This window comes from Mycteria americana, chromosome 2 (assembly GCF_035582795.1).
Source record: "Mycteria americana isolate JAX WOST 10 ecotype Jacksonville Zoo and Gardens chromosome 2, USCA_MyAme_1.0, whole genome shotgun sequence".
In the NCBI taxonomy this organism is placed as follows: Eukaryota; Metazoa; Chordata; class Aves; order Ciconiiformes; family Ciconiidae; genus Mycteria; species Mycteria americana.
The window spans coordinates 153,361,836-153,383,956 of record NC_134366.1 but is presented as its reverse complement, the minus strand read 5'-3'; the positions used below and the strand labels follow the sequence as shown (position 1 = coordinate 153,383,956).

Sequence of the window (22,121 nt, the reverse complement as noted above, 5' to 3'; positions counted from 1 at the left end):
CACACAGGGAACCCATAAGGCGGTACTTGATTCATTGCTGAATTATAGTGTCTCAGTCTGAAGAACTGCAGCTTTTCAGTGTCTGCATGCTCTAAGGGCATTTCAGCTGCATCTATATTATTTAAATAAACTGAGTGCATGCTTAACTCTTCTTTGCCACAGCTTAATTTGTCTTGGTCTTGCTAACAGGTTAGAAGATTGCAAAGTAGCATGCTAGTACGCCTAATACTACTAGTCTCCTACACCAAACACAGAGAATTATGCTCATATATTTATGATGCACAGTATCTTGCAAATCTAAAACTTGAATTGTGGTTATTGATTAACAGGAACTGCAGCATTACATACATCTGATGATGTAGAAAGTTTCAGTCTTATGATCAATACGAATCATTAAAGGTGGAGATGGAAAGTCCTCTTTGGCGTTCTGTATCGTTCTCTATTTGGTGCACTCTTTTCTACATTTGGCTAACTAATCTTGTCACCAGTTTTGCAAAAAAATTCAGGTTTTATCTGGTCTTTTACCTCTTTTACCCCAACTTTGTTCCTTGTTGCTCTAATATACTATATTCCTAATTACTACATTACTGACTAATTGCTATACTATATAACTGGATTTCTCTGCCTTTTTATAGGTCATTATTTTCTCCTAATAAAACAAATAAAATGAGCCTCATGATACTTTGAGGTTTAAATGTGTGTCAGCTAGTTGCCAGTCTCTGTTTTACCTTTGTTCCTAAAGAAAACAATTTTTTTTCACTATTCTAACTCCTACATAAATCCAGTCCCCTTTAGTTTGGCATTCAACACTTTTAGTTACTCAGATGCTTTTGTAGTGGCTAATATGGCCTGAGTTGATGGAATTCTCTCTTGATTCTACATTGATTTCACACAGATTGCAAACACTTCTAGGTCTCCACATACAAGAAGTATCTTCTCTCTTTTTTCTCAGTAGCAACAAAGCTTTTCAGCTCTCCCCAGCTGATCCACTGGGCAGGTTCCAGCCACGGGAGCAAGGAGAGAGGAATGGCATGATTCCTCACACCCTTTCTCCTTCATTTGTCAGCAGGGATTCCTGAGTCTGAGCAGTGGTGGGAATGGCCAGGGAAAGGAGTTACTCACCAAGCACAGTGCTATCGATTTGTTTGCTGGAAGAGCTAATGGCAGCAGCACCAAGCAAGAAGCAAGGCAGAGAGTTTCAGAGAGGTTTTAAGAGCTAGTTTGGGAACTGACTTCAAAAGCCAGATCAACCAAATGAGTCCAAAGTTAATCTAGCATGTTGCTCACTCAGCTTCTCTTGGCTCCCATCTTGGCCCTTCCCTTTTCACAGTGCATCTTGCTTAAACACTTAAGAACTGGGAAGCTTAGTTTGTATGCAAAACAGTAAACTAGTCCTAGAAAGATTCTTGAGGAAAATTACATAGATCAGGCTAGTGTTGCAGAGCCATAGTATGGTAAATGGCTATTTTTAACTCTGGTGGAACACTCTTGTGCTACTGTGCTTTTTTCCTGGATTACCAGAACTCAGGTTTTCCTGCATGTCAGCTTCTACCAGCACTGCAATTCAGACTTTAGTATATATCCTATTTAGTACAAGTCTATTGGTACTCAATACTCAGAAATAAATAGTTGTTCCAATACCAGAAATACTTTTACCTAATCCTTAATGCCCACACTGTTTTTCTACTCATGTCTCCTTAGTTGTAAATATGTTTATATGAAAATCAAATATATTGCTTGCTTTCCTTATGTCTGTGCTGAAACCATACTTAAGCAACTTGTGCATTTAAGGAAATAACTCTTTTACACAATATATCACCTGCCAAACTCATGTACACAAAATATTATGGAAGCAGAATACTTAGTTTTCCAAAACTAATGAGGCATGTATATGAATAATAAAAACACAATCTGCAATTTTATCAATCATGAGGAAAAAATATAAGGGAAAATCAATTTCCTATTTCAGTAGCTTCTAAGAATACAGATGTCTGGAATTAAAATTTTCCCACAAGCTTCTTAAAGTATGACTATGCACCATGGAAATGTATGTACCTTCCTCTAAAGCCTCTAGTACTGACTTCCAGAGGTAGAACAGAACTAGAGAGGTATAATACAGGATGCCTATTTTAATATTTTAATATTTAATATAACTTCTACTGTTATAGCTTTTGCTTTCTCAGCAAAGAATGATATTTTTTCTTAACTCAAAGTAATCATGAGGGACATACAATTGATGTTGACTTCCATTTCAAGAAAGAAAGAGAACAGAAATGTAAAAGAAAATTCCATGTGCTAGCTTTCCTGAATGTCGCTTAATGCCTAGTTAATGACATTTTTCTCAGGCATGGCACGCTTGACTGCCTGCTTGTGCCAGTTGACAGATTTTAAAAAATGAAAGTCACTGTATAGTATACAGAACATGAGATTTCAGTCAGCATTTGACATATGTGTTTCAGTTCATGATTGCAGAAGAATTTTTGTAGAAACCAGGTAGATAAATTGTACTTACTCATTTTCTGTCTCTAGATAATATAAGCACTTAATTAAGGAGAATTGAAGCAGTGGTAGTAAAAAAGTGAAAATGGAACTCTCATATGGCTTATGAGAGTTATGGTTCTCATATGGCTTTAAAACTACACAATTTTAAGAATGCATTTCGAATTAATACATATATCTGAATATTCAGTGTCTAGTTCCACAAGTTCATTGATAGAATAAATAACTCATTTTCAAATACTGAAACTTTGGCAGAAGAGTAAATTAACTGTTTATTTCTGGAGACAATTTGTTTGATGTGTGCAATAAATAAATCACCATTTTCATGAAATAATTCCATTTATAATTTTCCTCTTTAATACATTCCAATAATACTGAAGGTAAAATTTTAATAAAAAAGATAAAAGATGTATAGTGAGGCCCAATAATATGGTGTGGATGAAATGGAAAAACAAGGGTAGGAAATGTTTCCTTAGGTAGTTATAGTCTATCCAGCTCCTTCACATGAGAGCCCATTTATTCTCTTTACTCCATACCAGTCCTACTTCTGACTCAAATTGCAGTCAAGCATTGAGGGAGCAGGAAAATTAGCAGAATAAGTCTGGTTATACATACAATACATAAAGTCATATTTCTGTGGTACATACAATCATAACACTTGCGAAAACATCTGCTCACAGTAGTATGCTCACCTCTAAAAGGTAACACCTTTCAAAGCCAACAATATAGACACAGGTGAAAATAATTTTGCCATAAGTGTCAACTTAAAATAGGCGTCTAAACATGACAGTATACCAAGTTCCTCCTACATGTTAATAAAAATTCCTATGCCTTCTGTAGAAAAAACTACATTTGTAAAATACCCAAATAATCATGCAGCACACCTACAGAGTTTTTAAGTATTTTAAGCCATTTTCACAGTTCTCCTTTTGTTTTGTCAATTCTAACTATTTTCATTAATAGTGTTTTCCATTTTGTCATGGGCTTCGCTAAAGCTCTTCCTCTATTTTCCCACACTGAAGTGTACATTCTAGAAAGTAATTATATCAAGTGTATTAGTCTACATTATCTGCAAAACTAATAATACTTAATAAATTTGATGATTTCTTTGTCTTCAAATATTAAATGGCTCAGTTTACAGTAACTTTGCCAATCCTTGGAGCAAGGAATTACATCCTGGAAATAAAAGTCTAAAACAGACTTCTCTTCCTCAGCCAGCTTTTATAGGTCAGAAGTCTCGTGTTTCCCACTTGCAATCTGACCTCAATTAATGAAGTTTTTTAGAGGACACTAAATTATTTTTGTATAATAGAAGTTTAAATTGAAAATATCTTGATTATTTTAATTAACACACTGTATATGACATGACCCTGTTCCAGACAGCAGGAAATTTTGGATAGTATATTTGGGGCTATACTACTATGAAACGATTCAGATTTTTGGCAAATTGCCACAGCTGGGGTGGAAGCTTGTGTTGATGTATAAAATACTTTTCCAAAAAGCTAAACTGCCACTACTAAACTAAGTAACACTACATCTTCCAGTTTTCAATAGATCAAGATAACCCTGTGTTCAACTATATGAAAGCCATGAACAGGTTTCAATACTCTCATTCCATCTGTCACTCAATAAACCTCTTTTTTTCTTCTCTTTGAGCTTTTAAATCATGCCCCTATTGTTCATTCCAATGGATAATTACACTGCCACTTTTATTTGATTTAACTTATCCTTCTTAAATTTTAATAATCAAGAACACTCTGTGTTAAGGGTTTTGCTGCAGGTTTCCAATAATTTTATTATAGACACACAAGAAACTTTTACTGAAGAAACAACCTCCCACTCATCTATTACTTTCTAAAAGGATTTTGGATATTTCAGTTTAGCATATTTTGTTGCTTTTCAAAACAAAACTCCCTTGCCTTAGAATGATAATCTTGTTCCAGCCTGGAATCTGATCCTGCTACCTGTTTGTACTTGCTCATTTTCATTTGGCGATTCCTCTCTTCTACATCCATTGCACCTGTTAAGTTAAAAAAAAAAAAAAGAAAATAAATACACAAGCAGTCCTCAATTCCAAGTTTAAAGTTATGCTCATGGAAGTTTTAACAGAAGGAGATGAAATCTGATTTACTTAATTTACAGTGTATATAATTTTAGTTTCTGAATTACAATTTTGCAGAAAACCAAAAAATTGTAAGAGGAGGAAAAGAGTAGATAAGTAAGTATTTCAGCAGAATCTTAATAAGTGTTGTATTATTTACACAATTCAAATGAAACCAACGTTGTGGAAGAAACGAATGTAAATGGAACAGAATGTTTCCACAGAATAGTATTTTGCTATTTCAAAAATATTCAAGAGAAACTGAGTCTTTCCTTTAAAAAAAGGAATGCAAAAACAACCTGCTTATTTGGGTGGAGCTCCTGGTTCTGCATTTGTTATAGTGCGATACCAGCGTTTTTATACTGAATTACTAATCAAGTAACAACCACAGGCTGGCAGAGCTTCTGTTTACCATTTGAGCATATTCTTAGTATGCTCAAAACAATTTAAAGATGTATAAAGGAATGTTAAAGAGCCACCCAGTGGCATCACTGTATTACATTCTAATGACACACAACTTCAAGAATGATTTCAGGATTCACTCTTCTTGGAACAAATACATGATTAGTCTTAGTTAGGGATGGGTTGGGCATGATATGATATGACTTGGGAAGCAGCTGGTTTCAGCCAACTGGTACTGTAACACCACAATTTACTACGTAAAATAATAAGGAAGTAACTGCCAAAGCTGAGGTGGAAGAGTGAGAAATAGAAAAATGAGAGAAAAACGACAGCCCAGAATTAAAAAACGATTTTCAAGCAAAATATAGTTATCTATTATAGACACACAGGCTTGATTCTCTTCCACTTTAAAATGGTATAAATCAAGAGTAATTCATTATCCACTGAATGCTAAAAAGCCTTCATTTTGACTGACATTTGTCTTAAACTTTCCATAATTTTAACACAAAAGTTGTCTAGGATTAAAATTTCAGAATCCCACTAGTCATAAATGGAAGTTTCTGTACATTATATATATTGAACAATCTGAACTTTTATTCATGGAACTGAGATGGGAATATTAGATTCCAGTGTACCATATAAATCTGATTTAAACCCTAAATCTCAGTTCTAAGTCATAATCTAATTGTAAAGTGAGGCTTTGCACAGGGCCTCTGCAGGGTCTCTGGGCTTTGTATTTGCTTTCTTGACAACAGTAATGATAGTAGCACATACTACAAGAGAGACCTGCCAGCTAAATCTTGCAGCACTTTGTGGGAAATCTGGAAGGAAGAGGGTGAGAGAAAGAGGGAAGGGAATAAGGCTAAACTGTACTGTTATCTATAAACCCTCTGGCTTCTGATTTTTGTATTCAAACTCTCCATCTTTACTCCCTACAAACAAGATGAATGAAAAGCCTTCATCAAAACTTTTAAGAGAAATGAAAATCAATAAAAATGAATGAAAAACTGGTGTTTTATAGGGATAAACAAAATGAAAAAGACAGCAGAAAAATGAAAATTCCTAAAATAAAATATAGCTAGTTTTTCCTGTCACAATTTTCCTCAACCATTATAGGCCCCAAAGCAATACTTGCCAATTTATCAGTAAGATGCAGTGATTTTTTTAAGGATCTAGTTTTAAAAGCTCTAAAGATATATCTTCTCTCTGGAAAACAAAAACTTCAAACTGGAAAATTATATTTTTCTTTTTTCAATGACAGAAGTAACACATAAGTGGTTTTGACGTAAAAGACTCTAACTTTTGCTTAAAGAAAGGAATCACCTTTTGCTGAAATTATAACATTCTGCAAATCCAATTGTCATTCTTCAGTAATGTAACAAAGGAGATGTTTTTCACCAAAAGGGAAATTTCGTCAATTTTTCTTATGAAGTTTTCTTACAAAATCATCACTTATGTTCTTTTTCCCCAGATATTCTGCCAAATTTCAGGAAATTACAACAAGTGATGAAATAATACCTCTTGAGCATAAATTAGAAATTTGACAATTACTTGTGAAAATATTCATTCTTATCTATGATCATTTGGCAAAGTGAAAGTTAGGTTTCCAATTGCTCGTTATCTGCAAAACCAAGCACTCTGAAATATTCAGTTGAAAGGGAAGTATAACACATAAGCCCTCGGTGTGAGTCCTCTGTAGCAAAATAAGCAAAATTGGTGGCGTATTTTACTCTCAAGAGAAAAACAAACAGCAAAATTTAGAAAAAAAATTCCATTTCCATAAAAGCTTATTAAAAGAAAATCTAACTTGCTATACATTTTTGAAACTGCCTTTAACAAGTAAGTGAATTCAGTTACATCCAAAAAGAGGGAATCCTGAGGGCAATGGAAAGTTCGTAACGCAGAAGATCAGCTTTGGTTGTGCTATGCGTGGAGCTGACATGCAGAAAGAGTGTGCAGGGTTACTGGCTGCCGCAGGGTAATCTCGATGTAACTAAAGCCAGATGCAGCCATGACATGGATGGGAGTAGGAAAGGTTGAGAGAGTGTCATGACACTTCGTGTTCACATGGTCCAGCGTGCATGCATGTCACACTAAGTGGTGGAAATGCAGGGCTATCATCACCTCCACTTCTGCTGGCAAATTTATACTTAGCTGAAACCTATGTGCGGGGGTTTAGCAGGAGCAGAAAGTACTTCCAGAGAGTTCAGTAACTGTCCAGGTGCATTAGGAAGCTTCAGCTCCTAACATGATTTTGGTAACTAAGGCTGAACATCAGTCCTATACTAAGGACTCCACTGTAATCAGAAGGTGTATATGGAGTGTGTGTAGACAAATCAGAACTAATCTGAATCTAACTATTAGTTGTCAATAGTGGTGAAAATGTAGGAGCATAAGCTTTCATACCGGTAGCACAAGGCTGGCTGAGCCCTTGTGTTATTCAGGTCCTTAGCTAGCGCCCAGCACAACACATTTTCAGGACTACAGAGACTGATACTAGAACAATTAAAGCTACTTCTGATATACCTTCATGTGCTGCCATGATGTACCAAAGTGTATGCAACAAAATTTTGGCCAGGCAAAAGTGAGTTCATTTGTACACTTCTGCCTTAACTTCCTTCCAGAATTTTGCTTCTAGACAGTAGCTGTGCCTCCAACAGAAATAGCCAATGAGACACTCAAACTTCAGCCATAGGAACACAAAAAATTAAGGAAGAGTGATGGAAGAACAAAGCCTGATGTTGCTCACCAAACACAACTGGGATCATTACACTGTAGGCAACATCTCAGAGTTTTGCTTATTTTGAACAACTCTCTAACGTGAAAAAGCCATGGCCTGAAGGTTAGCTCAGTGGGGTTTTCATCAGCACAAGGAAATTCCTGGCTGACAAAGAGCCAGCTGCTGATTCAATACCAGCCATTCTCCATATTTTTAGAAGGGAGCACGCTGAGGGAAAGCAGCACAACTACAGTGCAAACACAGTCCTGAAATGCCAGAGTAAGGCACCCAAGTACTGTGCACAGCAACCCTGTAACCTGCCCTCAGATCCACGAGGACTGGAGTGAGAGACTAATTTGTGCCAGAGCTTAGCATTAGTGACTAAAGTAAATTAAGCCTTAGGCCACATGAGTTGTACTTTAACCTTTGTTTTTATCTATGGGAAGGTAACCGGTGTATAAGGAAGTATAAGTAAAACTTTAACTACAAGATATTCTGTATCAAAAGATAAGGAAATGTCTCAAGATACAGGCAAAAAGGGTGCCTGGAGGCTGCGGGAGCAAATCAGAAGAGAAGACCCCACACACCGCAAACAGGATTGGATGAGCATCAGGCAATCAAGCGACCTATAGAGACTATAAAATCCAGTAACAGCTGACAGGCAGGGCCCCTCTTCAGAGGCACCCAGCTCGAGCTGTAACTACTATTGCATATTAAACACAGTAGAAGAAGGAACTCTGTTTGATTCTTTTATTAAAGCAGAACCTAGGGACAAGCCCTGTTGAGGTAGCATCTACATAAGTCCTACCATGGTCTGGGTGGTGGCTGTATAATTCCTACAACAGGACTCAGGGCAGGCACTAGAATCACTGCTCCAGCTTCGAATGCAAACCATTATTTTCATGTTTTAACTTGAAATAAGATAAGATTCAGCTACTTTGCCATTAAAGTTTCCCTCATCACTGAAAACTAAATGTTAGTTTCATGCTAAAAATTTTAAAGGGCTGTAATCAGTGGTGTGGTTAATACCTAACTTTTCCTGACCTCAACTGCTCAGAGAGTCACATTTTTACAATGAGATAAGCAATGATTCAATTCAGCCTGGAGCCAAAGGCTGTTATTTGCTCTTCAGGTCACATATTGGTTACTCTCTAGGGTAAGACTCTTCAGTTGATAGCCTGTGGTCCATACCAGAGAGAAAATGGACAACAAAATGGCCTTATCACCCAGCTTAGCCTGAGGCAAACCTACCTCTTTAAAAAAAGAAAACAAAACCAGCTGGGAGCTGTGTTCTTTCATTCTTTCTTTCATTGCCTTCTCCAGTGGGAATTACTAAACTATTCTAGCTACTATAGATGCTGGTGATGGTGATGTGTTTGGAGAAGGAGTTTGCTGTACAGTGGGGCTTCTGGGGCACAGAGAGTAAAAGGGAAATTGAGGTAAGGAAGTAGAGTGGAGTTTGTCTTAAAATATTAGGACAGATTTAGTTTTGGATAGGCATGGACAAGAGGGATACAAAATTTGGGAGGCACAGCAGCTCAGGCATGGGGGAAAACTAGTGATGAGGGGACTAGAGAAACACTGAGATTTTGGAAGTCAGAAACCTGTAACAGAGAGGGAAAAGGCAGTGTGCAGGTGAGCACACTTTGTGCCTGGAGTGGGGAGGACAGAACAGAAGTCTTAAGGTGTATGAGAGCCTTCTTTAGCTGATTCTGGTCTCTTTCTTCCCATTTCTCACCCTAATTTGACTCCCTTAAAGCGAAATAACTACATTTGGGAAATGTATTCTTAGTTTCCATTTCCTAGTGTCTATTTTGAAATCACCCCAATACATCAAAATTGTGATCCAACTCTATGGTACACATTTGCTTAAACATAATAGATCAAAGAACTTAAGGGCAAAAACATGAAAATATTTTGAATGTCACCCTACCTGTATCCCCATTCTCTGGATCTGCTTTCTTTTCTTCTATAAACAAATGAAAGCAATATGTAAAACAAAAAGAGGGGGAGAGAGAAAATGCAGAAATAATAATAAAAGTAACATAAATCATGCATTAAAAAGGAAAAATGAATAAAACCCACCAAATTAATTTAATTTGATGAGCTTAGTCAACCAACCAAGTATGGTGCTCTACATCCAGAGGCATATTCAGTGCATGCTAGTGTATACATTTGTGCACTCTTATTGAACACTTACTGGAGGGAACCCATGGGTATTTTGTGCACTTCCAGAATCATTAACACACTCAACACAAAAGAGAGCAAGGCAGGTGTCAGACATAGTTACTTTACAGTTTCCTTGAATAGGATGACACAAAAATAAAAGTAAAAAATTTGCTTGTGCTGTATGTTTTATGCAGTGCACACACAATATGCAGTCTAATGGTTCAAGCATAAAAATTGAATGTGTCAATGGTTTTCAGTAATTACTTTAAATCTTTGTTGGTTTAATCAATTCTCATAGCTTCTACAGGTTAAAAGGTTTAATAATGATGTTACTGTAGCTTGTCTTAGAGTTAAAAAATGAAGAACAAAAGGCACTAACAGCAATACTCAGAACCCAGTTCATGCACATAAATCCAGCTAACTGATGCCAACAAATATTCTGAATGCATATCAAAGGTTGTAAATGGCTCAGGGCATTCCTCTGTCACAAAGAAATGAAAATACATTGGATCCCTATCAAATACTTTGGCAGCCCATAAATACTGCACTCTGAAACCCAAGTTTTGTAATTAATGTGAAAGTATTTTAAGTCAAATGAAATTTACTTTAATTAGAAATACATTAACTTTTAAACAGACTCTGTTTCTTTTTCTTACTGTAAGCCAATATGATATTAAATTCAATTAAAACAATCCCATGAATATGGAGCAACAACCCCCAAGCTACAAACCAAAAATAGCATGTATTATTAGAATTAAATATTTTTCCAGAATTATTGGTTATTGAGGGTTGCTCACAAAATTATGATCTACTTTATAGTACACAGACTGAAGAGGGAAACAGAGCTGCTATATTTTAAGGAAATACCATTTTGTAGGTGGGTATTAAAGCAGAGGATGAAGTCATACTTAAAGAGAAATCATACTGGGGCAAGGTAGAAATGTAAGAAAGAAAAATATGCTCCTGCAGAGAGCATAAATAATGCAGCACACTTTGATAGGATCTTGCATCCCATTCTGTGTGGGACCAAGGTTGTTCTTCTGCTGGCAATTCCTAGTGGAACTGTTAGGCAAATTAATGGGAAAAAGATATGGCAAGTCATAAGCCTACACTTTTGGAAATCAGTGGATACCAAATGGGTTCTTGAAACCTCTCCCATTCCCTGACCTTTCCTGCCCCATATTGTACACAGTTTATAAATAAAGCCTTTTGCATTCTTCTGCTTTGGCCTTTGGGTAGCCTGGCCTATATTATCTATGTGGGTTGTGGATATTGCTAGGAAAATAGTGGAAAGAGAGAGATAGTTGTGTTTGCTTTCCAAGCTTTCATTTTTTTTTTTAACTGCTGTCACCAATATAAAAGCTACAAATACAACACTGCCTTCTACTGCCACATTACTTTCTAAAGCAGAAGCAATTTGATAGCAATACCACTGATTCAACGTAATGCAAAATAGATGAAAGTGAAGGGTCATTAAAATACCCTTGAGTTTGAGCTCAGACAGAATGATGACATTTCTAAGTTATATTTCATACGAATGGTGAAAAGGAATCTTTACTTTGCCTGAAATATCATCTTAATACAGAGATATAACACTATATAGGATAATTCCTTTTTTCAAATGCCTAGAAGTCCATTCATCCATATGTCTGGATGTCTTTCAACCATAAGTCTTTAAATAAAGACATTGTCAAACTAAGGGAAACTTGAAAGCTGTCCAACTTTCACTTGTTCTTGCTCCATGTTTAAAAAGTATACAGAAAAATATTTCCAGATTGACTTATAGAAAAGAATACCGTAGTACTAGCAAGCATAAAATTTTACTAGATTCTTGAATTTCAAAAGCGTAAGTGAAGTGCTGTGACATTTATTACAAATCTCTACAATAAATAAGTTCTTTAGATTTTTACAAGAAAGGTCAGCACAGTGGATCCTACTCTCCAAATTGAGGTTTCAGTTGTATTGTGAAGAGCTGTCTGAAGAAGTACTAGAAAGAACAGAAGATTGAATTGAGAAAGATCTCACTCAGGTGGGAAGCAGCAGAACTGAACAATATCGGTATTGTCCATTGACCAAATCAAAAAATGCTAACTTCTCAATGGCAAAGGTCTTCAGAGCAGCTATGGGCCTAATAATCACCTCTTAAAAGAATTCAGAGCAGGTTCAGAATGTTGATACTAAAGTAATTAATGCTTTTGGTTCCCCCAGTTATTAGGTGCTCAAATTGAAAAAGCTATAAAGGGCCTTAATGTCTTGAAAATGCTGACAACCAATAAATCACTATCAGATGATTTAAAAATATCTCACAATGAATAATATAAAATGACAAAGTCACCAGTCATTCCTAAAAATCTTTGTCTATTTCTACTTACATAATTTCTTCAATATCATCACATTAGTCAATATTTTTCTACATCACTTGAATTAACCTTGGTTTACGAAGTGAAAAGCGTATACTGTATCCCGTGATGTAATTATCTCAACTTAAGAACTAAAGTTTTTCAGAATTAAACAATTTGGAGAAAAAAAATAGGTGCTTTCATGATGGAGACATTTCTATACATTACAGAAAATAACTGTATGTTTTCAGCTTAATCAGAATACAGATATATTGAAGTATATTGATGAGATATAGAGATAAACTATAGGGATAGAGAGATTGAAATGCTGAAAGATCCTCTCTCAAAACCTTCTTCCACCATCACAGTTGGCATTGCTATTATAATGACCACTTACATTCATAAAATGGTAGACACAGCCATGTTCCCCTGGTCTTGTAATGGTCTATTTTTTCTAACAGGTACTAATATATCTAATAGGTATCTAGCAATCTAACCAAGTATCTGGAAGATAAAATGAACAGAAAAGAATTCTAATCAAGAGACTCATACAAGAGCAGATTTAACAAGAACTAAAACTGATCTAAAATGGCCTTGATCAGTTATATTTTCTTGGAAATGCCTTAACTCAATGAGCTCTGCTGTTCTGATGGGAACGTGGAGGTGCCACAGCCAAAGCACCCCAGCAGGCTTCACCCACCTCGCCCCAAGAAGTCCCATGGAGCAGGGACCCCAAGTCCCTTGGAGCAGAACATGACCCTCTCCATACATGTCTGAATAGAATAACAGTTCCACAGAAGAAGCAAGATAGCAGACTTCTTCCTAGCCATCGATACTGATGGCAACGTTGAACAATTGCTGAAAAATTGCTGGCTTCCTTGGGAGGATAAGGGGAAGCTTGACTCTGCAGCCTTAAGGTTACAACTGGGAGCTGCTGGGCTTAATAGCGTTCCTCCCAGGGTTTCTTCCTTCTCTCACAGCTGACTGCCCCAAACTTGAGGTTAGAGACTGTTTCTCTCTTGAACTGTCTCTCCTGCAATGATTTTTAGCTGTGCAGGGATCAGTTCAACAGGTTGGTTCAGGATAGTACTTTCACCTGGGATCCAGAAGAAAGAGATCTGCATCAGCTCAGGCTGGGCCCTAAAATAAACCTAGACTTCCTTGCTTTGAATGAAAGAAATTGCAGCCTTCAACACTGGAAGATGTGCATCTTATTACACCAGACAGACATGGAACTCTTTGTTTGTCCCTGAGTTTAGGCATAACATAGGACAATGACATAAAATGTTTTATGCTTCTATTTTTCATATTTGCAAACACTTCAAATCAGCAATATGACTAGCAATTGTATTTATAGAGTGGATAAATTAGCTTCTTTACTTAAGTGCTTTATTGAAAATTGAGTGATTTTTCAAAGTAGTTCAAATTATTAAATAACATTTTATTGTAAAAATAAAATGTATACATAGGACTCTAACTTTTGGTAAGTACTTCTAAAAATGCTAGCCAAACTTCTTACTAGTGATTTCTCTTGAAATGCTATTTATGACAACATAGGAAAATCAATTTTATACTAAAAAAATCCCTGAAACAATATTCTTATCAAAAAGGCAAAGGAAACAAGATTGTCTCCTAAAAGAAAAATCTAAAAGTTATTTGCTTGGAACATCAAAAATTGTCAGTTAAAGGTCTGGCACTCAAAGGATTACATTTCCTCCTATTTCCAGAGCCATTCAATTCCAATTCTACTTCTAAGAAATTAGCTCTAAATTTTGTCATTCTGGCTGTCTACAGTATGAAAAATATAACTGCTTAACTGCTACAAGTCTAGCAAAATATAAGGTGATGTGTGATATAAATGGTTGCTGAACTTCACTCCAGGGCTTTATGTCCAATGTGTGGCAAATGTAAAAAAGTTATTGTTGCCGCAAGCAAGGCCTTTCCAAGAAGTCTGTGATCCACATCACAGTCTGAATGAAAAGAATATGGCTGATACCTACAGAAATGTGGAAAACAAAAAAAAATAAGAGGTTGTTTAAGTGTTTTTTTATTACTGTTTAAATTAGTTTGAAGTGTCAATTACTGTCCTTAAAAGGGAATGCTAGAATGAAGACAATTTCAGTTAGCCAGCTTCCTAGTGGGGGAGCATGCCCTTGCATTACTGTTTTCTATTTGAGAATTGCTTGACGGTTTTTTTTTCTTCTTGGCTTCAAACTTGACACACTACACAAAGACTGAAAGCCGGGGGACATTTCTCACCAATTAAACAATTTTTTATCACAATGCTTAAACCATGTTAACAATGTTACTTTGGATTATTTGCAGAATACATGGCACTACTTAGTAAAAGAATTGAATAAGATGGTGTGGTGATCTAAGCTAGAAAGTTAAAGAACCTCTAGAATCACGGGTTCATAAATTGACAGGGTCAGCTCAGGTCTTCATCACTAGGGATAGATCAGTGCCTCTGGTAAAGGACAAAGGTCTTTTGAAGCAAGCTGGGAAGTTCTGTTTTGCATGTTTATTAAAGTAATGATTAGGGTTATGACCAGCTTTTTGTTATGGTGTGTGGATCCTTTTCCAAAGTGATTTTTGCTGGGTACTATGTGATATTTGACTTTGCTGCCTCATACAAAGGTGTACATACATTTTGGTGGCCTTTGAAAAATGCTGAGTGCCCACATGGAAAAGGAAGAAAGAAAGAAGCAGTAAGATGAATATTAGCTAAAACACCCCACTTTGCTTCACCAAAGAATTCTGGCACATCCTCCCTATATGAATGATATGCAATAGGATTTTGAAAATGTAAAAGAAAAATATCTGAGGGGTCAGTGGGCCCTTACATTCTGTACTCATAACAATCCATTCAGATCAGCCATGCTATAAACTCTGCATTATCTTCATGAAAGCCTGAGCACAGTCTTATTGTTAAGCTCTCCAACATCCTGTTTGCCAAGCATGCAAGTTCCTCAGAGTTCCCACCACTGTATAACCACAGAATATTTCACATTCTGATATAGCCACTTCAAAACATAGGCACAAAGACTTGATGATAACTATGCCTCTGCTTCCAGAAAAGCAAACAGCTATTAATAGAGATTCTTCAGCCATCCTAAGAATGCAAGACATCTTCATTAGCATCTCAATAACCAGAAATATGGTCAAAGATTTAACCAAAGAACACAAAACCAACAATGGTGTATGCACCTGCATGTAAGACTCAAATTCAACTAGCAAACCTTTACTGATAAAAAATATATACGTAATGCTATTCTGTCTTTTGCACAATTATGCTCTCATTTTTAATTATATAATCTATTTTTCCTTCAGCAGACTGAAGATCAGCCTTTATTTATGTGGCTCAGTACAGATGGCTATTTTAGGGGTTGGATTTTGAGGCCTTTGGTTTCTGGTTTTAATTCTAAACAAAATTAAAAATAAGGACAAAGAGCCTCCCAGCCATCCAATGATACATCTATGATACATCTATTAGCATGCTAAGTACCTTTAAACTGAATTTGGCGTTTACCTATCCCTTTCGTTTTTGTTGACCAAATACAGATTTAGACTCTTTAAATGTCTCAGTCACAGTCTAAGGCATCAGATTTTAAATACGTCTGTCAAACTAAATATCACAGAAGCCTTCAGAGATGCACAAGTCATTTAATCATATTTGTGCTAAAATGTTACAAATTCCATCCAGAAATTTCTTATCAACATAAGAAAGATGGAAAGAAAACAAAGCATCATCCTCGTCTTTAAAGGAAAGTGTGTCACTGAATACTGACTATCACAGTAAGTCAAAAATAGAGGGGTGTCATGTTCTATTTATAAAGGGTAAGTATATCACAGTAGATTGACTCTTGGAAGGCCTTGTCTATTTGAATTTCATTCTCAAAGTTAGCAAAAACTCTAATCAATCCTTTGTGTGCTCTTAACATGAGAGTTTTGCTCCATATGTTGCAGAAAAGAACTGGAATCTCTATTTCCCTGCCTTTCATGGCCCTTTAGAAATGGCGCTGTCCCCACTACTCCATCTTCGAACTTCCGTCCGCCGCCTTAAAAAGCAGCAATGACTGGGCATCACTACTCCATCCCTCCTCATCCTGGAATAAGCCTAGAATTAATTAGCCAGCACTATTTCTGCTACATGTACACTGACTGCCTTTAAACTGTCACGGATCAGCCTTTCCATAGTTTTGGTGATCAATTTTGGGGTATAGTTACTTGAGTCAGCTAACTTCTAGGCCTAGATTAATTTTGCAAGGCTGAAGAATGTTTTCTGTATCTCATATGTTTGAAGACCACAGTAACTGTTACTTGCAATTGCAAGTGGTTGTTGGCACAACAGTAACTGGTTGGTCTGAACCATCTTACTGAGGAAAAGAAAGATGTCTGCTTCATCACCAAGGTTCTCTGGCAGGCAGGGGCTTACTTCCATTGCCCATACTGAATACATAGGGAGGTGAACAGGCATATGTCTCCCGAACAGTTTTCACAATACTTAAACCCTATGAAACATATTAATTTCCAAAATATGATTTTAGAAACAAATTGTGAAAACTCTGCATCACAAAGCTCCTCCTTCACCCAAGGAAAACAGGGTTTAGTCATTAAGGATGCTATCAAGCTGTACTGCTGTCAGATAACAAAATTTATATAAAAATTATATTGCTTGTTAGCTTTCTGAACTTGCTTTTGTGCTTGAAATATACAGCATAAGCTTTGCATGCACTCTCACAGGACTTCCCAATTAAAAAAAAATATAGATATTTTTCAGGGAATAAAATTTTCTCATTTTTGCAATTAAAGATTATAATATTTAGAGAGAGGAAATAGCAATATTTTTCTTTCAACACAGTATTCACTTATTCAGATATTTAGCTTTCACAACACCTCTTAGTCTAATAACACCTAAAATCAACAGCTAATCCTTTAATTCACATGAATGTTTGGTAGCATGGTAAATACTGTGAAAACCATTTCCTAATGAAACCTATAAATGGATAATCCTAGTTCCACACTTTTTAAAGCAATCTAAAACAATGGGAAAACATCTCCTTCTAAAGGTATGGCTTTGACATTTCACCCTTGCTTTCAGCTGTGTGCACAGCTGCTCAAAGTGCCTTGTACTGAAATGTGTAAGCTATTTTGTCATTGAGGTAAAACATGGGAGTACCCGTTTCAAATGTACATCTGAAAATATGTTACTATGCACAAAATAAACTCATTGCTCCTGAGTTTAAGGGCAGTAATAATAACTTTTGCAACTGCATTGCTGATCATGCTTTTGCATTTCTGTGCTATACAGTTGAATTTATCAGTGCCTAATACATTTACTTAATGCTGTTGGTGAGCTAACAGTGTTTTGCAAAAGTGCACCTGAATTGGAAAGTCCAAAATAGTTAATGCCAAAAAAGTTAATGCCTACACAGGTACTGCCTTCTCAGATATGTTCAAGAAACATAGGTGATGAAAATATGTGTTTTTCTGAGACACTGGATATCATTTTAAGGTCTGATTTTTTCCAACCCCAAGAATCAGATGGGATGATTCAATATTTTGATTCAATATATTGATTTGATCAATAACTCGGAGGAAGGTTCTGGAATAAAAAGGTCCACACCTTTCCTTTTCTTTTATTATGAACAGATAGGAAACGGGTCACCCAATCCTCTAATTTCATTTTTGTAATGAAAGAGATTCAGAATCACTGTGCAGGAACTGGGAATGGACAAGGTAAGTAAACTCAGTCTTTCTACAGCACAATTGATTGATTTCTAATAGTGGTGACTTACAGAGGATGGAATTCAGATCACACTACCAGCTGTCTTCTCTATCTATACTCAACCTTTTTTCCCTGTAATTTAAGTGATTTCTATCTTGAAATTTGTTTAATAAGAAAACCACAGCAAGTAACATCTGCAAGATTCCGTAAAGATAATCTCTGACTCTGATTAGGACAAGAGTAGTACCAAAGGTAAAACGGAGTTCTGAAGGAGCCAGCCGTAGTAGAGAAAAGACAAAAATGTTTGACTAAATACCACCTAAGTTCAATGGACCAGTCAATGTACCCCAAAACTGCTTCAGATGTTAGAAGCTAAATGGCATCCAAGAGGTTTCTCTAATTTGTTGGGATAATAGCAGAGGCACAAGAAATTAATTAGAGCTTTGAGACAATAACTGTAAAATTTAAATTTTATAGGTGAATTTAATTAACTTAAATACGGGGAATTTTGTTGGTGTTCTGACATACCACAACTGAACAAGCAGGGAATTGTGAACAACTACTGCATTTTCAGAGCTAGGATGCCTTGCTAGACATTAGTCCTCTGCCAGTAATATAAAGCACATGGAAAATTCAATTAAATGGCAGATTAAAATTTGATATGAAAGATGAAACCACAAGTAATGCACAATACTAAAGAAAAGCCATGAACAATACAGCTAAGTTAGAGCTCCTTCAATGTTTTGACTTCTCGCCCTCTCTTGTTATTATAACCTTTTGTTACCCTTTTTGGTGTGTGAGAATAGCTTTTGATCACTAATAACCCTACTTCTAATCAAAAGAGTTTTTATTCAATGAAGCTAAGTTTGAAATTCCAGTGCATGAAATGTAATTTACTAAAATTATTAAATTCTCAAATTATATCCTCCCCAGGGTGAAAAATAACTAGTTATATCAGAGTTTCCATAATTTTTGTAGCAGTTTTCAAATGCAAAGATAAAGCAAACTATAGATTGTTTTCATGTGCTAGTTGGAAGGTTAAAGGCTAATTTACAGATAATGGAGATGGGAAATAAGAACTGATATGATAGAAATTGAATCAATTTAAAGTCTTAAGGTATAGCGTCTGTCAGACGTTTCAAGACACATGTCATCAGTTACCTTTTAACACTTTTTGTAGAGTTCATAGTTTATAGGTAATAAAACTTACATAAGCATCTTAAACTTAAATTCTTACAGTTTGCCAATATTTAAATATATTCAGGGGGAAGGGAGTGAAAAGTATGTGAGGTGAGCTGTGATAAAATCTATAGGAAAGGTAAAATGAAAAAAATAACACAGAGAAAAGCAGTAGAAGAGACAGACCTGAGTTTCTTCTCCTTGATGATTCCGCTTCTTCTGTGATCACATCGTGTAATGTACAGACATAGACAAAGGAGATGGGCGTGAGAGGATGTATTCAGAAGGTTAAAACTGACACTGAGGGAACGGGCCAAAAATTGTTTGAGAGAGAAGTCTGCAGAGCAGAGTTAGTAAATGGGGAAAAAAATAACACAGACACCAGAAGGAAAAAGAAAGCTGAGGAAGAAGTGGTTAAACTACTGTTGTTGAAAAAGAACAGTAAAGACAGGGTTAGTATAGGAGCTGAGGAAATAACAAAAGTTATAACTGACAGCAAAGTCAATCCTTGCAATGAAGCTGAAGAAAAAGCTGGATAGTAAAAGGTATGTTAACTAGCATAAACACTTTTGTTCATGACTGTTCAACTTTTTGGAACGTTATCTACTTGAATGCAAGTATTATTTTTCTCTTTCAAGTATTGAACATTCAGTTTAACGTCACCAATGGGAAGTCTATTATTACATTTTTAAATTATTAAATTGTTGTAATTTATGCTGAACCAAACTTCATATATCCAAAATGGAACACATATTTTTTTCAAAAGAATATACAAGCTCAGGAATTTCAGAATCCACATAACACACTCTGGAAAGGACTGCATTATTGTAACACTCTGCCAAAGGCAATATTATCAAGACCAAATACAGAACGTGAGAAAAGAGAACGTATAGCTATTAACTCTCATGGTCAATTCAGCAGATACTTTTTCAGAACCAAATGTTACTCTCATCTCACAGAAGTCTAAGTTACTGCAAATGCATGCAAGTTAAATGCCAAAGCAACTATCTTATTACTTACTTCATTACTTCACATTCAAAAACACACTGCCATTTCAGACATGGAGAACATCTGAGGGACAGTGTCATTCTCTGTACTGAAAATCTATTTGTAGCAAAAGAATGGGAGGAATTCATCTTGAAAAGTAATAATAATTACAAAGAACGGCGAAGCTACCATCACTAGTAGAACAAATGCATTCTTCCAAAAGTCATCAGAAATTAAAAAAAAAAAAAACTCTATAAGCCCTGATTGAATTTCAACTTGCAGTTTGTTAATGAGTCACAAAACATTGCTCATAATTCATTAACACTGCAGATGTTAGATTAAGAATTCCAGAAGAGTTCATACACCACAAAAATATGCCATAATTTTATCCACATTTTACAGTCAATATCAAGATACCATTGAAAAATGCAAAATTAGAATAAGCAATATAAATCAATAAAATGAAATTAAAGACAACACTAAATTTCATCTGATAACCACTGTGTTCTATAGTTAAACAATTTTATTCTATAGCTGGCAGATTATAATTTTCATCTACTATCAAATGCCAAGACCGTACCAAAACTTTGTTGTAAACACAAGCAGCTTGTAACATATATATTAGGCAATTAAATTTGCTTGCAGAATGAACACACATAAGTGCTATATATGACGTGTAATATGAAAGCTTAGCAGCTGACAGTTTTGACAAAGAATGCTATGTATTCACACGTTAAAAAAAAGTAATGGCGTACAAATATCTCTTTATCTGGGCAAGTACAAGGAATCCATAGGATGAAATACAAATAAGTGAATACAACGATCTACTTCTCCCTGGTGTATTACAGCTTATATTAATATAGTGTAGCTATAATTGCTATAACTGTTAAATAAATAAATCATTATTACCGCCACCAAAACCCAGCTAAAGGACTTAAAATTTTCTGAAAATGTTTTCTATTACATATCTACAGCCCTGAAGCGAGCACCCCTACTATATCAAAAACAGTTATTAGAAAGTCTCTATCATGACCCCCTTATACTTCATTTATTATAATATCCATAAGAATGCATAGCTTTGAGACACATACTGCATTAAGATAAATCCTTCCCAAGAAATTTTCAAAGGATGTTTGGATCACATTATTTCCAAATTAGGAATATGCCTGGTATGGTAATGCAAGACATTCTAGTAGTGTCAGTGGGGCTCAGCACGGAGACAAATGAATACCAGGGAAGCTCTCTTTGAAGATTTTATAACCAAATGACGAGTATTTGGCTGCATATCAGTCACATGTACCAATACTTCTTAAAAATTGCATTTTTAAAAGTTTTCATGCAAAGTATTTGTTATGAAAAAAATTATTTACACACCAAAGTGGCAAACAAAAATAATTTTTAATTACAAATATTTTTCAATTTTAAGTTTTTACTGATCAAATGCATTAGAATAATAATTCTAATAGAAGTCAGAGAGGAAAATAAAAGGTAATAGGTATCTTCTCACTGTGGATACCTGTTCAGCTGATATCTCTTGAGATAAATGGCTTATAATATTTTTGTATTAATTGTTGCAAATATTAATGAATCAGTAGAAGTTGTGGCATGGTAATGCATCAAATTATTTCAATTAACAATGATAAGAAGGAAGTACTAATAGATCGATTAATTTAGACACAATAGCACTTATGTGAATCAATCTCCTCCTGATTAAGAAGCCATGCCATGAATCCCAAACAATAGTTTGAAAATTCTCTGGCTCTGTAGCTTGTAATCCACTAAAATAGATCTTTGTTGATAGAAATACATTAAAATCTGAGAACAAAATCATGGAATAAAATTCTATTAAATTTACATCATGTCAATAGGCAGTCTTCATTTGCATAGTTATTGCTTTGTTGTGGAACTAGCATTTATTTGGATCAATTGTTCATCTTGAAGTACGAGAGTGGTATGTATAAGGGTATTACACACAGATTTAGAAACAAATGAGGCTCT

General features: G+C 35.5%; 1 protein-coding gene across 11 annotated transcripts in view; it reads right to left on the bottom strand.

Annotated features, from left to right (window-relative positions):
- RIMS2 (regulating synaptic membrane exocytosis 2) overlaps positions 1–22,121 on the bottom strand; it is a 495,218-nt gene that overhangs the window by 90,138 nt on the left and 382,959 nt on the right. For 8 of the 11 annotated variants that reach the window (XM_075495092.1, XM_075495093.1, XM_075495094.1 and 5 more), the window contains 2 exons: positions 9,655–9,690; positions 4,419–4,519 (listed from right to left, as the gene is read on the bottom strand). In XM_075495092.1, coding sequence (XP_075351207.1) covers positions 4,419–4,519; positions 9,655–9,690 — 137 coding nt within the window. Of the gene's footprint in view, positions 1–4,418; positions 4,520–9,654; positions 9,691–19,322; positions 19,356–22,121 lie in introns of all 11 variants that reach the window. The other 3 variants (XM_075495096.1, XM_075495099.1, XM_075495103.1) reach the window with 2 other exon arrangements.